At 26.2% G+C, this 16221-nt stretch overlaps 1 protein-coding gene across 1 annotated transcript; it reads left to right on the top strand.

Annotated features, from left to right (window-relative positions):
• The first annotated feature begins 9176 nt into the window (after positions 1 to 9176).
• LOC101503610 (receptor-like cytosolic serine/threonine-protein kinase RBK2) lies at positions 9177 to 12657 on the top strand. Its single transcript, XM_004496003.4, has 7 exons — positions 9177 to 10041; positions 10271 to 10522; positions 10763 to 10917; positions 11357 to 11436; positions 11547 to 11682; positions 11789 to 11938; positions 12125 to 12657. The coding sequence occupies exons 1-7, from the start codon at positions 9678 to 9680 to the stop codon at positions 12230 to 12232; spliced, it is 1245 nt and encodes a 414-aa protein (XP_004496060.1). The 5' UTR covers positions 9177 to 9677; the 3' UTR covers positions 12233 to 12657.
• Positions 12658 to 16221: the final 3564 nt, after the last annotated feature.

The following is a 16221-nucleotide window of genomic DNA, read 5'->3' as shown; positions in this document are numbered from 1 at the left end:
TTTCCAATATAAAAATAAACAAACAAACATATTGATACTAGATTAGAAGTGTTTCTATTTAAACTTGCATAGTAATGTTAAATTCACATGTGAGAGATGCTAATCTCGTGCATTTTGAAATGATCAATGTACAATAGAAATCCTCATAAGACAATTTGATTAAAATTAACGGAGCTTCAGAACCTAACTTGAATATTGTTGTATCCGGTGGTATTGTGAGATATTCTTATAGGCGTTGGTGTAAGAGTTATCCTCAAAGATTGGCAATTGTAATGCGCTTACATGTGAAATATGGGCAATGCTACACAAAATGGAATTAGCTTGGAGAGATATAATTTGAAACCTAATTGTGAAAAGTGACTCCCGATTATTAGTTCACATGGTCCTAGATGACAATTTGGTAGATCATTCCATGTCGACTCTTATTCATAGAATCCGTAGATTGGCTAGGGAAGACTAAGATGTTAATTTCGCCCACAATTGACGCAAAGGAAACATGTGTGTTGATTGGTTAGCCAACTACAACTTCGGTTTTTTAGAACATGGATCTTCACATCATTGATAATCAACTCCCACATGAGTTGACCATTTTATCGGTTGGTGATAATATTGAGTTTCCTTCCTCAGACTTATTAGATCGACTTGTTAATTGTTGTTTTGTTGTTTTTCTTCTTCAAGGCTTTTGGCTCTCTTCTTCAAGGCTTTTACCTTGCGAAAGAATTACATATATTTTTTTTTCAATTTTTTTAATATTTTTAGTTTTATTAATTAAAAAAATTTAAAAGATAAATAATGAATTAAAATAATCAAAATAAATCCATTGACATTATTAAATACAGTAAACAATTTCAATTAAAAAAAATCCAAGACTAACTAAACAAATCTATTATATTTTTTAGATAAATTAAATAAAGATATGATATATATTACACATAAATGACAAAAATATCCTTACACAAAAATTATATTTATCGTTAAAGAATTTAAATTAATATCCATATTTTTGTAATATTTATAATAACTTAATTTGTAAAAATTCTATATTAGTTAATTGGTTTTTAATTTTTTTTTTTTATTATATATATTAAAAAACTATCTTTATCCTTATGATAAAATCATACATATTTTTGTAACAACAAAAATTTCATACATATTTTTAAATATTAACTATTAATATTTTTTACTTTTACTTCAATATCAAATTCTTTTGTTTTTTGCTTTTTACTTTTATTTGTATTTAGTTAGATTTCAATTTTTATATTTTAAATTATATTTTATAAAAAAATTAATTTTTTATTATATGATATTGATTTCTTACTCAACGAGTTAGGATAAAGAGTTTAAATAAAGATAAAATATGACAAATTTCAAAATTAATTTATTGTATTATATTATTTCATTAAACATTATATTAAGATATGAAATTATTATATTTTGTTTTCCTCTAACTAATTATATAAGTTAGTTATAATTAATTAGGTATGGCAATAAGGAGACGGGGTAGATTATCCCTCTCTCATCTCTGCACTCGCCTTCTTTTAAATGACTTTTTTTATTGTTACTTATCTTATCAATTATTCTTCTCTCACTTGCTAATTTTACACAAGGATGACTTGGGTTGCGTCCTACATTTACTGGGGTTTGAACTCACTTCCCTTATATATCACATTTTGATCGGAAATTGCAACAACTCTTTTAAAATATATTTTTCTTTTTTAAGATATACGAGTTTCTTTATAAATATAATTATTTTGTAGACATAATAGATCGACATATAAAGATTATATGTATATGACTCAAATTTCTGTTAAAATTAATTTTAAGTTTTTTTTAATATATAAGAGTAATTGGATAAATTACATTTTATAAAATATAATTTATTTATATATTTTATGCGAGTGTGCAATTTATTTCTTGATTTCTAAAGTATTAGAATTTCTATATATTTTATAATTATATATTAGTAGAGATGAATCAAATTTATAATTTAATCAATCTAATATATATTGAATTTTATTTATGCAATTTTCATTTTCTTCTTATTTAAATTGTGGCAACATTTCTCCAACACAAGATCTCCATTAGAGAGGATCCACCTCACTTTTCACTAATATGTTTTTTTTGTGTTTTTCAAATCTCTTTTGGTGGAAAGACGCTTGATAGATAGCAATTGCGAGCATTAACCATTGCAGCGTTACAACGCGAATCAAATTACTTCCAACTGGTTCTTATTAATATGTTAATAGAATTATATATTTTTTAAATATTATAGTAATAATTTTATATTATATTATTTCATTAAACATTATATTAAGATATGAAATTATTATATTTTGTTTTCCTCTAACTAATTATATAAGTTAGTTATAATTAATTAGGTATGGCAATAAGGAGACGGGGTAGATTATCCCTCTCTCATCTCTGCACTCGCCTTCTTTTAAATGACTTTTTTTATTGTTACTTATCTTATCAATTATTCTTCTCTCACTTGCTAATTTTACACAAGGATGACTTGGGTTGCGTCCTACATTTACTGGGGTTTGAACTCACTTCCCTTATATATCACATTTTGATCGGAAATTGCAACAACTCTTTTAAAATATATTTTTCTTTTTTAAGATATACGAGTTTCTTTATAAATATAATTATTTTGTAGACATAATAGATCGACATATAAAGATTATATGTATATGACTCAAATTTCTGTTAAAATTAATTTTAAGTTTTTTTTAATATATAAGAGTAATTGGATAAATTACATTTTATAAAATATAATTTATTTATATATTTTATGCATGTGTGCAATTTATTTCTTGATTTCTAAAGTATTAGAATTTCTATATATTTTATAATTATATATTAGTAGAGATGAATCAAATTTATAATTTAATCAATCTAATATATATTGAATTTTATTTATGCAATTTTCATTTTCTTCTTATTTAAATTGTGGCAACATTTCTCCAACACAAGATCTCCATTAGAGAGGATCCACCTCACTTTTCACTAATATGTTTTTTTTGTGTTTTTCAAATCTCTTTTGGTGGAAAGACGCTTGATAGATAGCAATTGCGAGCATTAACCATTGCAGCGTTACAACGCGAATCAAATTACTTCCAACTGGTTCTTATTAATATGTTAATAGAATTATATATTTTTTAAATATTATAGTAATAATTTTATATAATCTTTGTTAATAAAAAAATCAAATGTCTCATTTCATTGATTTTTAGATTCGTTCATGTATTAGAGTATCTACAAGAGGGTGTTTCTCCTAATAAACACCGTTACAAATAAGTGTTCTTGTTGTGGAGCATAAAAATTGAGTGTCTATAGAAAATGGTAGCTAAAAGAAACATCCTCTCTCTTCATTTCTTTTAGGTTTCACATAATTAATTATATGATAAATACATAATTAATTAATTATTTTAGACTCTGCAAAGTATAGAATGTTGTCTCGTTATGGTATATGATTCAATAAAAAAAACTAAAATTAATTATCAAAATGTCAAACGGTTTAATCTCTAACGTTATAACAATAATAGACTAATTATAATAATAGGTTACATCTTTTATGGATTATTTTGATTATTCGATAACTAATTTATTTTTTTTGTTAATTCAAAAACTAAAATTACATCGTTCTATATTTTTTGAGACTAAAATGATAATTTATCTATTAATTATATTAAAACAAATAAGTATTATTAAAATATAATAATATAGAGTTATTGGTGAAACTCATTTAGTAATATTTTATTGAGGTGTTGGGTTGAGAAAATTATGTTTATTAAGAATTATAATTAAAAAAAATGAGTGATGTACATGTTAGATCCATCTAAGCACCTCAATTGAAAAACTCCATTGTATATGCTCTTAAAACATCTACAATGGAATGAGGCGCTTCCCATAATAAACACAAATATGTACCCCATCGTGGAGCATAAAAATTGAGCCTATTGACAAGAATGACTATTTATAACATCTACAACTGGGTGCTTCTCCAAATAATCACCGTTGCAAATAAACACTCACATTGTGAAGCATAAAAATTAGGTGTTTATGTTAGAAAAAAAATTCATTTTAGGATATTGATATTATAATTCTCATTTTTACACTATAATTTTTTATAATTTTATGTAAGAGAATAAGAAAACATACTTGAATTCATTCATGAAAATATTTTTCTTTGAGTGATTTTAATTTTCTTCAATTATTTTCGTCTATTTATCTTTTCTTTTCTTGTACCTTTGACAATGAAGATATTGATCATGAGAAAAATGAATAGCAAGAATGTATTTCTTTCTATTTTTATGTTACTTTAAGTACAGTTAGACCAAACAACCATCACATATTGGATCATCTTTAATTTAAAGTTAATAATTAATTACACGAGTTATACTAATAGATTATTAAAATAATCTATCAATCTTCCATTTAGTTTATCTCACAACTTGAAAATTTACGTTAAATTATTAGATCAACCGTCTATAAATAATAGTAGTTATAAAAATACTCTCTCTTCGTTTTTTCATAGATCTTACATAATTAATTATATTAAAATAAATAAATATTATTGAAATATAAATATAAAATTATTAATGAGGTTAGTTTAGTAACTTTTTTTTGTTGAGGTGTTGAATTTGGAGAGAATTGTGCATATTTTTAGGACTATAATTCAAAAATTATCAAAAAATAAGTGCGATCCTTTTAAGTACCCAACGTCTATTGTGATGCTATTCATTTTGCGGATCGTAAAAAAAAACGTCTATACTTAATAGATTGATGCACTCCAAACCTATAAAGGAGTATAACAGATTAACAATAGTATGTTTTAGGCGATAAATAATGTTTTAATTTTTATAAAATTTTATTATTTTGATTTAGTCTTTATATAAATTTTATTAATTTTTAGTGATTTAAAATCTTTTCGTCGTAGATGAAATTATTTTATGTTTCAAAAATAATATAATGTTTTTCACTAAATAAAGAAACAGTTTTTTAATAATTTTTTTAAAAAAAGTTACTACTGTTTTTAGTTTTATATTTTTCTTTTTGAACAAAGTTAATTAATAATTGTAATCAATTGGATGGATCTATATTATTAAATGAATGAATTGGAATTTTTAAATGGATGAATTGAAATCCAATTCATTAATAATTTTATTATATAATAATTGAATTAGATGAATTTATAGTTTGATATGAATTGCATGCATGGTGAATTATTTACCACCCGTATTCAATTCATATAAAAAACGAATTTTCCAATAATATCAATATGAGACTTCCAACACTCTTTAAGTCCAATTGTATTGGTGAGTGTCTTGATACAAAATATCACCCAAATGGGGTTGGTGTAAATATGTAATAGTTAAATTATTTCACACTAATGAATTTTTTTATATGGTAAAAATGGATTGAACCACCAAACCCCAATCCTATTAGGTGAAGATATACTATAAGAAATGAATAGATTCGGCTGTTTATGTAAAGACATATACTATGATTTTATTAATCCAATATGATTGAGGCAAGTATCCCCTGGAAGACTCTTTCATGTTCCAACCAGAACCGTATAAAAATTATTTGATATGTGGAGGTATGATTAAATGTGGACCCTTTGAAGTTGATTTCCTGGCCAATAATGGTTTGTAATAATAACTAAACGTATTGAGTGGCGTAGTTGATGAGTTTCTTGGCTGAGGGGTTTGGTTTGTGCGTAGTGATTGTGTTAATTACGTTGAAATGATAACGAGTCAGGTTTATTTTTTTACTTTTCAGAATTGCTGGAACGTTACGCCGTTTCCAGATACACTAGCATATCTTTCATTAACAAGTGATTAGTCACAATTTATCATAATTAAATGAAAAATCAAGAAATAAATAAAATATACTAGAAAATTATTGTATTAAATATGTTAAAAATTGTATAAAAGTTCATTCTGAAATTATTTTAATTTTTTCAGAGATTACCAACCAAAAAAAAGGCAGGGCCTCTCTCTCTTGGTCTATTGAATTTGGACTAATATGTACGGTTAATTATTGGAATTAAACTCATTTTATATTTAGATTTTTTATGATAATAAAAATATTTTATTAGAAAATATATTTGACTTTAAAAAGTATAAAAGAAGATATGGTTAAAATTTGTAGAAGATTTGAAGAAGATTTAGTGAATATTTATCTACAACAAAATATAAACAGAATCAATCTAAATAATTTACAAACGCAATTTAAATAAAATATAAACATAATCAATTTGAAGAATTTATAATTTCAATCTAAACAAAAAAATAACACAATTAATTTAAAGAATTTATAAACGCAATCTAAACAAAATACAATTCGTAATTAAGCAATAATTAAATTGAAGCTCAAATTTTACTATAAATAGATATCAAGACTGAAGAAGAAAATCATAAAAAAAACATAAAATAGTCTTATAATTCACAGAGAGAAACACTGGTTCAAGTTATAAATATTTTATGAGTATTCTTTTCTTAGAGTATGAGAGTTATTATTATTATTATTATCAACTTTTTAGAAGCAACTACTCAAGTTCTAATATTTTGTATCCAACCTGATAATGATTTATTTATTTCTTCAATCTAGGGTTGTCATGTTGTTAGGAGAATACGACTTGTAGGGTCAAGGTGGTTAAATATGAAATTGTCAGATTATTTGAGAAGACCGTGTTGCATACTTTTTAATTCAAGATATTTGAATTAGTAAATTAAAATTTTGTTAATGAAGAAACCGGATGTAGCCAAGCTGATGGTGAATGAAGATAAATCTACGTGTCAAATTAATTATTTATGTTTGCTGCCTATGAATCTGATTGCTTCTATTTCAAGTAAGTCATCAAAACCGAATTAATTTTTTATTTATTTATAAATTATCAAAAAATTATCAATTTTAAAAAACACAATTGAAGCTCTTCACCTTCGGTAACAATGACAACGATTATGGTGTAGACATATCTAACAGGAACATGGTATTCTTTTTAGTTTCTTTTGTTAAAAGGTGTGTCAACATTCTTTAAATGTCATTTGAATGAGATGAAACAAAGCAATAGTTATAATATTGCCAAAATATCCCATCCTTGAATTTCGCTAGTCACTCGAATATAGCAGTAAAGTTTATGATAGAAAGCTGCTCTTCAGCGCATTCGAATTTTAACTTAGTTTCTCGTATGTCTCACACTTTATAATAGTTTGATTTTTCCTTAACTAATAAAGATAGATTATTTAATTTAATTCCTGACTCTGCCTCTTTAGCCATGTCGGTGGAGATCGATGCTTGGTTGCCTTTCCTCTAAACCTTGAGTTTTTCTTCTTTGTTTCTCTTTGGGGTTTGCGTTTCTTTCTCATAAAAGAAATATAGTGCCAAACATACTACATTGTGTTTGGATACACATTTTATTTCATATTCTCGCTTTCCAATGCAAATTGACCATGGTTTTATTAAGGTACAAACTGTAGTTTCCATGTAAACTTAAAGTTATAAAAACTCAGCTTTCCAAAGACATGCATAATGTAATTCAATTTACAATAATGATATATAGACACTTTCAATTTTGATATATTTATTCAATATCTTATTTTATATCTTATTTTATGTTCTTTTTTTATTACATCAAAACTTCTTACATTCATCACGTTATTCTTCTTATCTCTTTATCTTTCAAGATGTATATATTCTTATTATTAAAAAAAAATAGAGAAATTTAATTCACACAAAAAAATAACACGAAAACTAATAATGATTGTTGTCTAATAACAACTCGAAAATAACACTATGTAAAAATGGTTGCAACATATATATTTATCTCAAAACTCTCTAATTCCTTAAATAGATTCATACTCTTCAAATCAAATATTTAAACTACATTTTACAACATATTAAAAAAAGAATATATATAACAAAAAAAAACTTATATACAAATATAAAGTGTTTTTGATTGGTTTACTTAGTAGCAAAGAATTAGAGTTATATATATACTTTTGAACTCTATTCATTTACAGTTTCAAGTAATATGAAATTATTTTAATTTTCTAAATTTCAACCAAAACTCAACACTAATTAGTGTTCATTAAATACTTTTTTTACAATTTACTCTCTCTATCTCAGCGTCACTTTAATAAATAAAAATATCTCAAAATAAATATTATTCTCAAATTTCAATACAACTTTAATTATTTTTTTTATACTACTAATTGATAATTATTATGTGCACAATTTATAAAAAAAAATTATTCTACTTTATTTATATTGATAATAATACAAAATTCACTAATAATAATTAAGGAGTAGACTGATAAAATGAATTTTGTCTTTTATATAATTATTATATTTTTTTAATTGTATACAATGAATTTAAACCACATTTTTCATAAGTCAGAAAAAATATTTAACAACCATCTACTTGATCATGTAAACAAAAGAGCCATCTGATTTGACCAAAGTGACTAATTGTAAAATGAATTGATTGCTGATTGACAGTAATCTTTGTAATACCAAAAAACAAAATACACCAGAGAAAACATTGGAAATTTATGAAAATTTCATAATACAGTTTTAAAAAGTCAGCTGTATTTTGAATTAATTACTTTTATTCTATATTTACAAAATATATTACTAAGACCACAACGCACAAAGACACGAGAGCAGTCTCTGACTCTTCACCAACCAAGCAACCGTGACAACAAGGATAAGGACGATCGATGTTAATTATTCCAACCTTAATATTTTTAGATTATTATAGTAGTATTAAAATATTAAACATATTTTGAAAAACAAGTATTGAATAAAACGTGTAAAAGTACATAAAAATCATCTTGTCATAGCTGATGGCGAAAGACACTCGACTAAACAATCCAAACTTTATTCTACATAATCATTTACTCCTCTTGCTCAAATCTCATTTCTTAATTTATACGTGTAAGATATTATTATTTACACCCAAAATATTTACATAACAAAGATAACACTCCAACCGAAAATATTATTGCTATTTATTAGTCTGAAGAATATATTAAGTTACCTAAAATACGAAAACCTTATAATATTTTGAAAATAAAATTCGCAATAGAAGTAATGAAAATAGACGTGAATTAAAGAAAAATAATCCATAAAATAAAATATAAAAAAAAAAGTGACTAGTAGAAGCACTAGGAGGGCAAGATTGAAAAGGGCAATGATAGTTGTTTGTTGAAGCCACCCTCTGATCTCTCTCATGCTCTGTTTGTTGAATTGAAAAAACAATATCCCTCTCTGTTATTCAATCTTTTTTCATATTCTCTTTCTCCTTTACCTCTCTTCAAACAATGGTTTTTCTCTTTTCATTTCCCTTTCCCTTATCCTTTCCTATTCTTTGATTCTTACACTTCCTCAACCTCTCCTTTTCCGTTTTCATAATCATTTTTTCACTCCAAAACCGTTTCAACTTCCATATTCCAATCTTTTCTTCTCTCTTCCTTCATTTTTCCTTTTCACATTCATGCCTCTCTCTTAATTTATATATTTTCTTTGCAACAACGAACAAACCTTTTTAGAAAAATAAAATCAATTCAGCTTTTCTTAAGCTATACATAATTTATCATTCATCATGAAATTTCTTACTTTCTTGGTGGATTTGTAGTAGCATCTTTACTTTTACAATAGAATTTAATAAAATGAAGGAAAAAGTGGATTCTGATTCACCTATTACAGTTCTTGAGGACTATTTCAAGAGTTCAGATTCAGAAACAAGTTCTTCCAAAGAACCTACGGTGGATTCTGAGTCTCATGATGAAATTTCAAAACCTGCTTCAAGGTGGCATTCATTTCTTCAATTGTTGAAAACAAGATCAAAGAAACAGGTACCTGCATTGCATCCTCTTAATGGACAAATTTCAAGAAGAATGAGCAGAAGCATGAGAGAGAGTGTTCTTCCAAGTTGTCTCAATCTCACAAATGCAACTTCAACCCCTTGTAGATCACCATGGAAGATCTTTACTCATCATGATATACAAGTTGCAACCAATTCTTTTAGCCAAGGTATGCATGCATTATACTACATGCTTTATGAACATGAAAATAGAAGTATTAAATGTAATTATATGCATTAGTGTCGTTTTTGATGTTGGACACGGACATGTGTCGGATACCAAAAAAGTCTTTGATTTGAAGGGTTCATGCTTGTGAGTTTAGATTTCTTAGTATTAAGGAACATTGACTGTTTTGAATGTTGAGTGTATTGAAATTTACTACATTGAGTTTGGTGCAGAAAATTTGATTGGAAAAGGTGGTTATGCTGAAGTTTACAAAGGGTGTTTGCCTAATAATCAATTAGTAGCAATCAAAAGGCTAACAAGAGGAACTGCTGATGAAATCATAGGAGATTTTTTATCAGAACTTGGTGTAATGGCGCATGTAAACCATCCCAATACTGCTAAGCTTGTTGGCTATGGAGTGGATGGTGGAATGTATCTTGTTCTTGAATTGTCAGAAAAAGGAAGTCTAGCTTCAGTGCTATATGGTAGATGATTTACTGCCTTCAAATAATTTTGTTGACACAATAGATCATCGCAGATATTTGTGTTAGATGAAAATCAGACGACTCTTATTTAGAGTTATTATAGTTTAAAGATGATATAATGAAGTCACAATATCAGTCGTCTGAACTTGAACTTCATTCAACTATTGAGATTACTTGACTGTTGTGATAAATTTTTGTACTTTTTTTAATCAAATTTTCATTTATTTGTTCTTATATTAGGTTCCAAGGAGAAACTACCATGGTGTATTAGGCAAAAAATTGCATTAGGAACAGCCAAGGGTATATTATATCTTCATGAGGGTTGTCAAAAAAGATTTATCCATAGAGATATAAAGGCTGCAAATATATTGCTCACGGAGGATTTTGAGCCTCAGGTATATTATATGCTTTTGATTCTTTTATATATAAGTTTGATTCTGTAATTAATTCCTTCTGTTTGTTTATGAATTATAGACAAACAATGTTTGGAAGATTCTTCATTAAGTGTGATGGACCAAACCTCTTTTCTGTATCACCTTTCTTGTCTCGTGATCCATTTTTGTTTTGTTATTGATATGCCCCAAATATAAAGTTAGAACAAATAACCCATATGTTAATGTATTGTTCCATTTCAACATATATTTGTCAAACACTATATTTTTTTTTTTTGTAATTCGGAAGGTTGGCCAGTAAAATCTAGCCAATTAAAGCCTAAAGTTCGAATTTAGTAGATTTCATTTTCACTTAAGTATATTAATTACTTGAATTCAACTAATTTATTGGTACATTATATTTTATTAGGATCTAATTGAAACGTATTTTTTTTGTTGACAGATTTGTGATTTCGGGTTAGCAAAATGGCTGCCAGAGAATTGGACTCACCATAACGTTTCAAAATTTGAAGGAACTTTTGGGTTTGTTAACCTTCAATGCAATTAATTATTACTTTATGTTACAAAATTGTGTGGCTTCCTATTAGTATTAATTAAGTAACACATAATGTTTCATTTATGACATTTCGCAGCTACCTTGCTCCTGAGTACTTGCTTCATGGCATAGTAGACGAGAAAACAGATGTATTTGCCTTTGGTGTATTACTATTAGAATTAGTTAGTGGACGAAGAGCACTTGATTATTCACAACAAAGCCTTGTTTTGTGGGTATAGTTTCTTATTAAACACACAAATGTCATACTGGCCTTAATTAACCTTAAGAAATTGTTACAGTCTAGGCATTAATTTTTTTCCTTCATAATAATATTTTCAGGCAAAACCATTGTTGAAAAAGAATGATATTATGGAGCTGATAGATCATTCACTAGCAGGTGAATTTGACTCTAGGCAGATGAACCTTATGCTTTTGACAGCGTCTTTATGCATACAACAGTCCTCCATTCGCCGACCCTCTATAAGACAGGCACGCTGTTTAATTATCTATTTATTTATCTATCTATATGTTATTTATATTTTTTTTAGTATGTATGTTTTAGCGCATATTTCACAGCAACTAGTTTCTTTTAAAATTCTAACATTAGACTTTTGTGTTTTTTTTCACTTACTATAAGCATTATTAAACAGAAAAGATATTGTTTTTTTGGTGTAGGTTGTGCAGCTTCTGAATGGAAACCTTAGCTGCTTCAAGGACATGAAGAAAATCCGATTGCCATTCTTTCGAAAAGTCTTTCGAGAAGAGCTCATTGATTCTGAATAGAAAATGGAACATAAATCACATGATTATCAGCAACTGTGCTAAGAAGAAGGTTGTGATTAATGAATGAGTTTCTGCAGCTAGAAATTGGCTCATCAATCACAATTTTAGCACTTTGGAATACCCAAAAGAAGCTTATTCCGGTGTACATACATAGAAATTTTTTTCCACGGTAATTAGTAGGAAATCAAATACTTAGTTATATAGAAAGAAAGAAAGAAATATTGTGCATTATCAAAAAGAGTCTTAACTCACTTGCTATCTCTCTTCATCTTTAAAGATGGACCAGGAATTTTTTTTCTATTAGATTACAAGGGATAAATTTTTTCTTATTAAATCTAATAGCATTCACATAGCTTTCCACCGTAAAAAACTACAAAACCCAAACAATTTTAAGATTTGGAGCTTTTATTGTGCCGATTTCTATCCTTCCACGTGTCATATTTTTTTCAGTCTCTCTAAGTAATGTTAAAAGTTTAGTAGCCATACACATATCACTTCATAATATATATAATTGCTGATTGCATGTTTAGTGTATAAATATTGAATTTGTTTTTTTATAAATATTCAAAATGTAAGAATGTCCGTATTACACAATTGACAGATAGTAATATATTTTTTGGGTTGAATTTTTGAGTTGAAGATGATGATGAAGTAGAAGAATACTAACTATTTTAGTTTTGAAGGAAAAAGAAAATACATAATATATATAGTGTCGATCCAATGCATGTTAGAAAGTAAATTTTTTAAAATTTAATATGACATCATTAAATTAATGTGATTGATGTCATGTAATATTTAATTGATTTAATATTGTTGATACAATATTAAATTTAAAAAATAATTATGTGTTTTAATTTTAAAAATATCAAAATCTGCAAATAATTTTTTTTAAGCTTTTTGATAAAATTCAAATTTTGTTTTTCATAAAGCCCCGGTTACTCTCAGACCGACCATATATATATATATAGTCATTCAAATTAATTTAATTTTTTTTCTCATATTAATTTATGATTGAGATTTGTCACTTGAGCACTTTTATACATCATCATCTTAATATCCATGAAACTTTTTTTTTTAACGGAGTTAAACAAAAATCCAAAGCAAGAACACAATTTGTACATTTTAAGACTAAAATACCGATGTTAACATAAATGAATAAATAAAAAATAATTAAAATGATTTAAATAGAAATAGAATTATAATTAAATAATTGCTTAAATAAAAATTAAGTTTAACTTAAATAATCGCATGCGTAATTTTAACTATTTTTTCACTCAAATTAACAAATTGTATTTTTATGATTGGATTCATTTTGCCATCTCTATAGTCCTAAAATTAAACTTAATATTTTGGTCCTTCATTAAATATTTAAAATTATGCAAATATCAACCATATATCGAGATCTTAGTGGTTAATTAGTTAAATTGATTAGCTAATTAGTTATTTTACACTAATTAGTTATTTATCTAATTGGTTATATAGTTCTTTGATGTAATCTATTATTTTTATTATAAGGTTTAATTGCAGTTTTGGTCCCCCTATTTTAGCTGAATCGCGAAAGTAGTCCCCCATTTTGTTTCTCCCATGTTTTGGTCTCCTAAACAGAATTTTGGTCTAAAATTTAATGAAATTTCATTTTTTTTAAAGCCGTACTACACCATTTATGATCATATATTTCAGGTACAATTGTTGCAAATGAGATATTGAGGCATTGTGTAACTTAAATAAATACAAAAAAAATAAAATTTCATGAAGTTTTGAACCAAAATTCAGCTTGGAGACCAAGACTGAGGAGAAACAAAATGGGGGAACTACTTTCACGATTCAGCTAAAATAGGGGACCAAAACTGCAATGAAGCCTTATTATAATATAATTCTATTAATTTTTATCGATTTTTCTCCTATCAATTGTTTAAATTAAGAATTATAATATGACATCAAAACTATAATTATTCTAAAATATTATTTTCTGAATTTTGAGAAAAAAATTTCATAAAAAAACTGTCATCCACATGTATTGATTTATGTTGTTTTCATTCAAATCCTTACATTTTTTCTTCATTCATCATGATGAGATCTTCTTGTGTTTATGATTATATGTGTCAGAGGTTAAAACTTCCTTCAAGATGGATGATTAGAAGATCAAAAACATTTATGAAATAATCTTAGTGACCAATAATAACAACAATGAAAAGAAGATACATGACTGAAATTCAAGATTCCTATTGATAAGAAGATCTTGCAAACACATGAAGATTGCAATCAACGTGGCTCTTGCAATATTGAAGAAGATAACAAAAAAGATACAATCGAGAGAGAATTAAGTCATCAATTTGATTTAAAAATTTGTGACATTCTTCTTCAATAAAAGCCTTGGGCATTTTTTTTTCTATTGATCAACATAATGGATAGTTAAGGAAATTAAATTCATTCTTTTTTATTCTAATTGTCTATGTTATCTTATATTCATACTATGGATAGTCAAACATAAAATTCATATTTTTTCGCAGATGATTTTTTAGCATTTAAAATTCTTTCGTTAAATTTTCAACAATTCAAATTCATTTCAGCCAAATAATTTTCGATGTTTCAAATTCATTTTAGTTGAAATCTTTTTCAGTATTTCTTTCTCTCCTCAATGGTTTAAATCAAAAATCTAGAATTAAATATTAAAAATGAACAATAACTATAACAAAATTGAAATCTAGAATTAAAAATAATCAATTATTTGAATATCAACAACAACGTTAAATATTTCCTAATTCATATTTCTAATAGAACCAACCAAAAATATAATTAGAAAAAAAATGTAACAGAAAAAAATAAAATAAAAGATATAGACTATCATTCAAACACATGCAATTTAAAAAAACAAGAGAAATCACCAGTTTATTACATATAAACTCTTATTCAAATCGATTTTAATTGTTAAAACTAATTTTCCATTGTCATTTATTGAAAAAACTTTGAGAGTGATTTTCAAAATATATATTTGAAATATGGCAATGGTGAGATCAAAGTTTGGATATAAAAGTAACAAAATTTCTAACTTGTGGCTTCTAGTATTTGAATCACCATTTTTTACGTCATCCAATAAAAGACCATCCATAAACAAAAGTTTTAACTTGTTGAATTCAAAAGAAAAGACTTTCATCACTAGACCATTGCAGATTTTGTGTTATTTTTTGAAACTTTATGATATTTAACTGTTAGGAATTAACACAATAGAAGAAAAAAAATTAAAAGTTGGTTTTCCTACCAGTTTGTATAAATAGAGTTATTTTATGTACAGAAAGAAGAGTCAAACTTCCGTTAAATTTATTTCGAATTCACTATTTATTTTCTCTAGTATATATTGTAATTGAAAAAACTTTGTTATGTAGAATATCATTGATGGATGTGTTTGATGTGATTATGTAATTCATATCGAGGATTTCAAAGTATCATAAAAAAGATTTATCGGTTAAACCATTTGCATTCAATATACATAGATTGATTTGACAAATTAAATCTAAAATTTAATGTGATATATATACCGTGAAATTTATTTGTATAACTTTCATTACTACTGTTTTCATCTTCAAGATTTGTAGCATACACAAGATCCAACAATTTTTTTTGTTTTTTAAATCACACAATATTTTCAAAGTGTCTTTGAGAAGATGAATGACTTAATGGAATGCTTAATAATCATGAGATGCCTCATATTCTCTCCTTTTATAAGACATTATAATTCCACGTGTGTTAAATATATTTGGCCTAGATTAGTAACTGATCCTGATACATGAAAAATACAACACAGAAACAAAAATAATAATCTAAATAGGTTGAACCTAGAAAGTGGAATTCCCTTATTTATATTTGTTGAATATTTCACTTAATGTTTTGAGTGAATCGCAAGCCCAATAAAATCCAATCCAATAATTCAATAGTCCATATATTCACCCCACTTGGGAAGCAAAGGCAGTACACCAAAAATAACAACAGCA

This window comes from Cicer arietinum, chromosome 4, assembly GCF_000331145.2.
Source record: "Cicer arietinum cultivar CDC Frontier isolate Library 1 chromosome 4, Cicar.CDCFrontier_v2.0, whole genome shotgun sequence".
Lineage (NCBI taxonomy): Eukaryota > Viridiplantae > Streptophyta > Magnoliopsida > Fabales > Fabaceae > Cicer > Cicer arietinum.
The sequence above is the reverse complement of the archived record's forward strand: the minus strand, read 5'-3'. Positions and strand labels throughout refer to the sequence as shown.

Excerpts from the sequence above, each read along its gene's own strand:
- LOC101503610 (XM_004496003.4), top strand. The coding sequence starts at position 9,678 with ATGAAGGAAAAAGTGGATTCTGATTCACCTATTACAGTTCTTGAGGAC. Across the intron at positions 10,042-10,270 it reads AACCAATTCTTTTAGCCAAG|AAAATTTGATTGGAAAAGGT; the intron begins GTATGCATGCAT and ends AGTTTGGTGCAG. Across the intron at positions 11,683-11,788 it reads AACAAAGCCTTGTTTTGTGG|GCAAAACCATTGTTGAAAAA; the intron begins GTATAGTTTCTT and ends TAATATTTTCAG.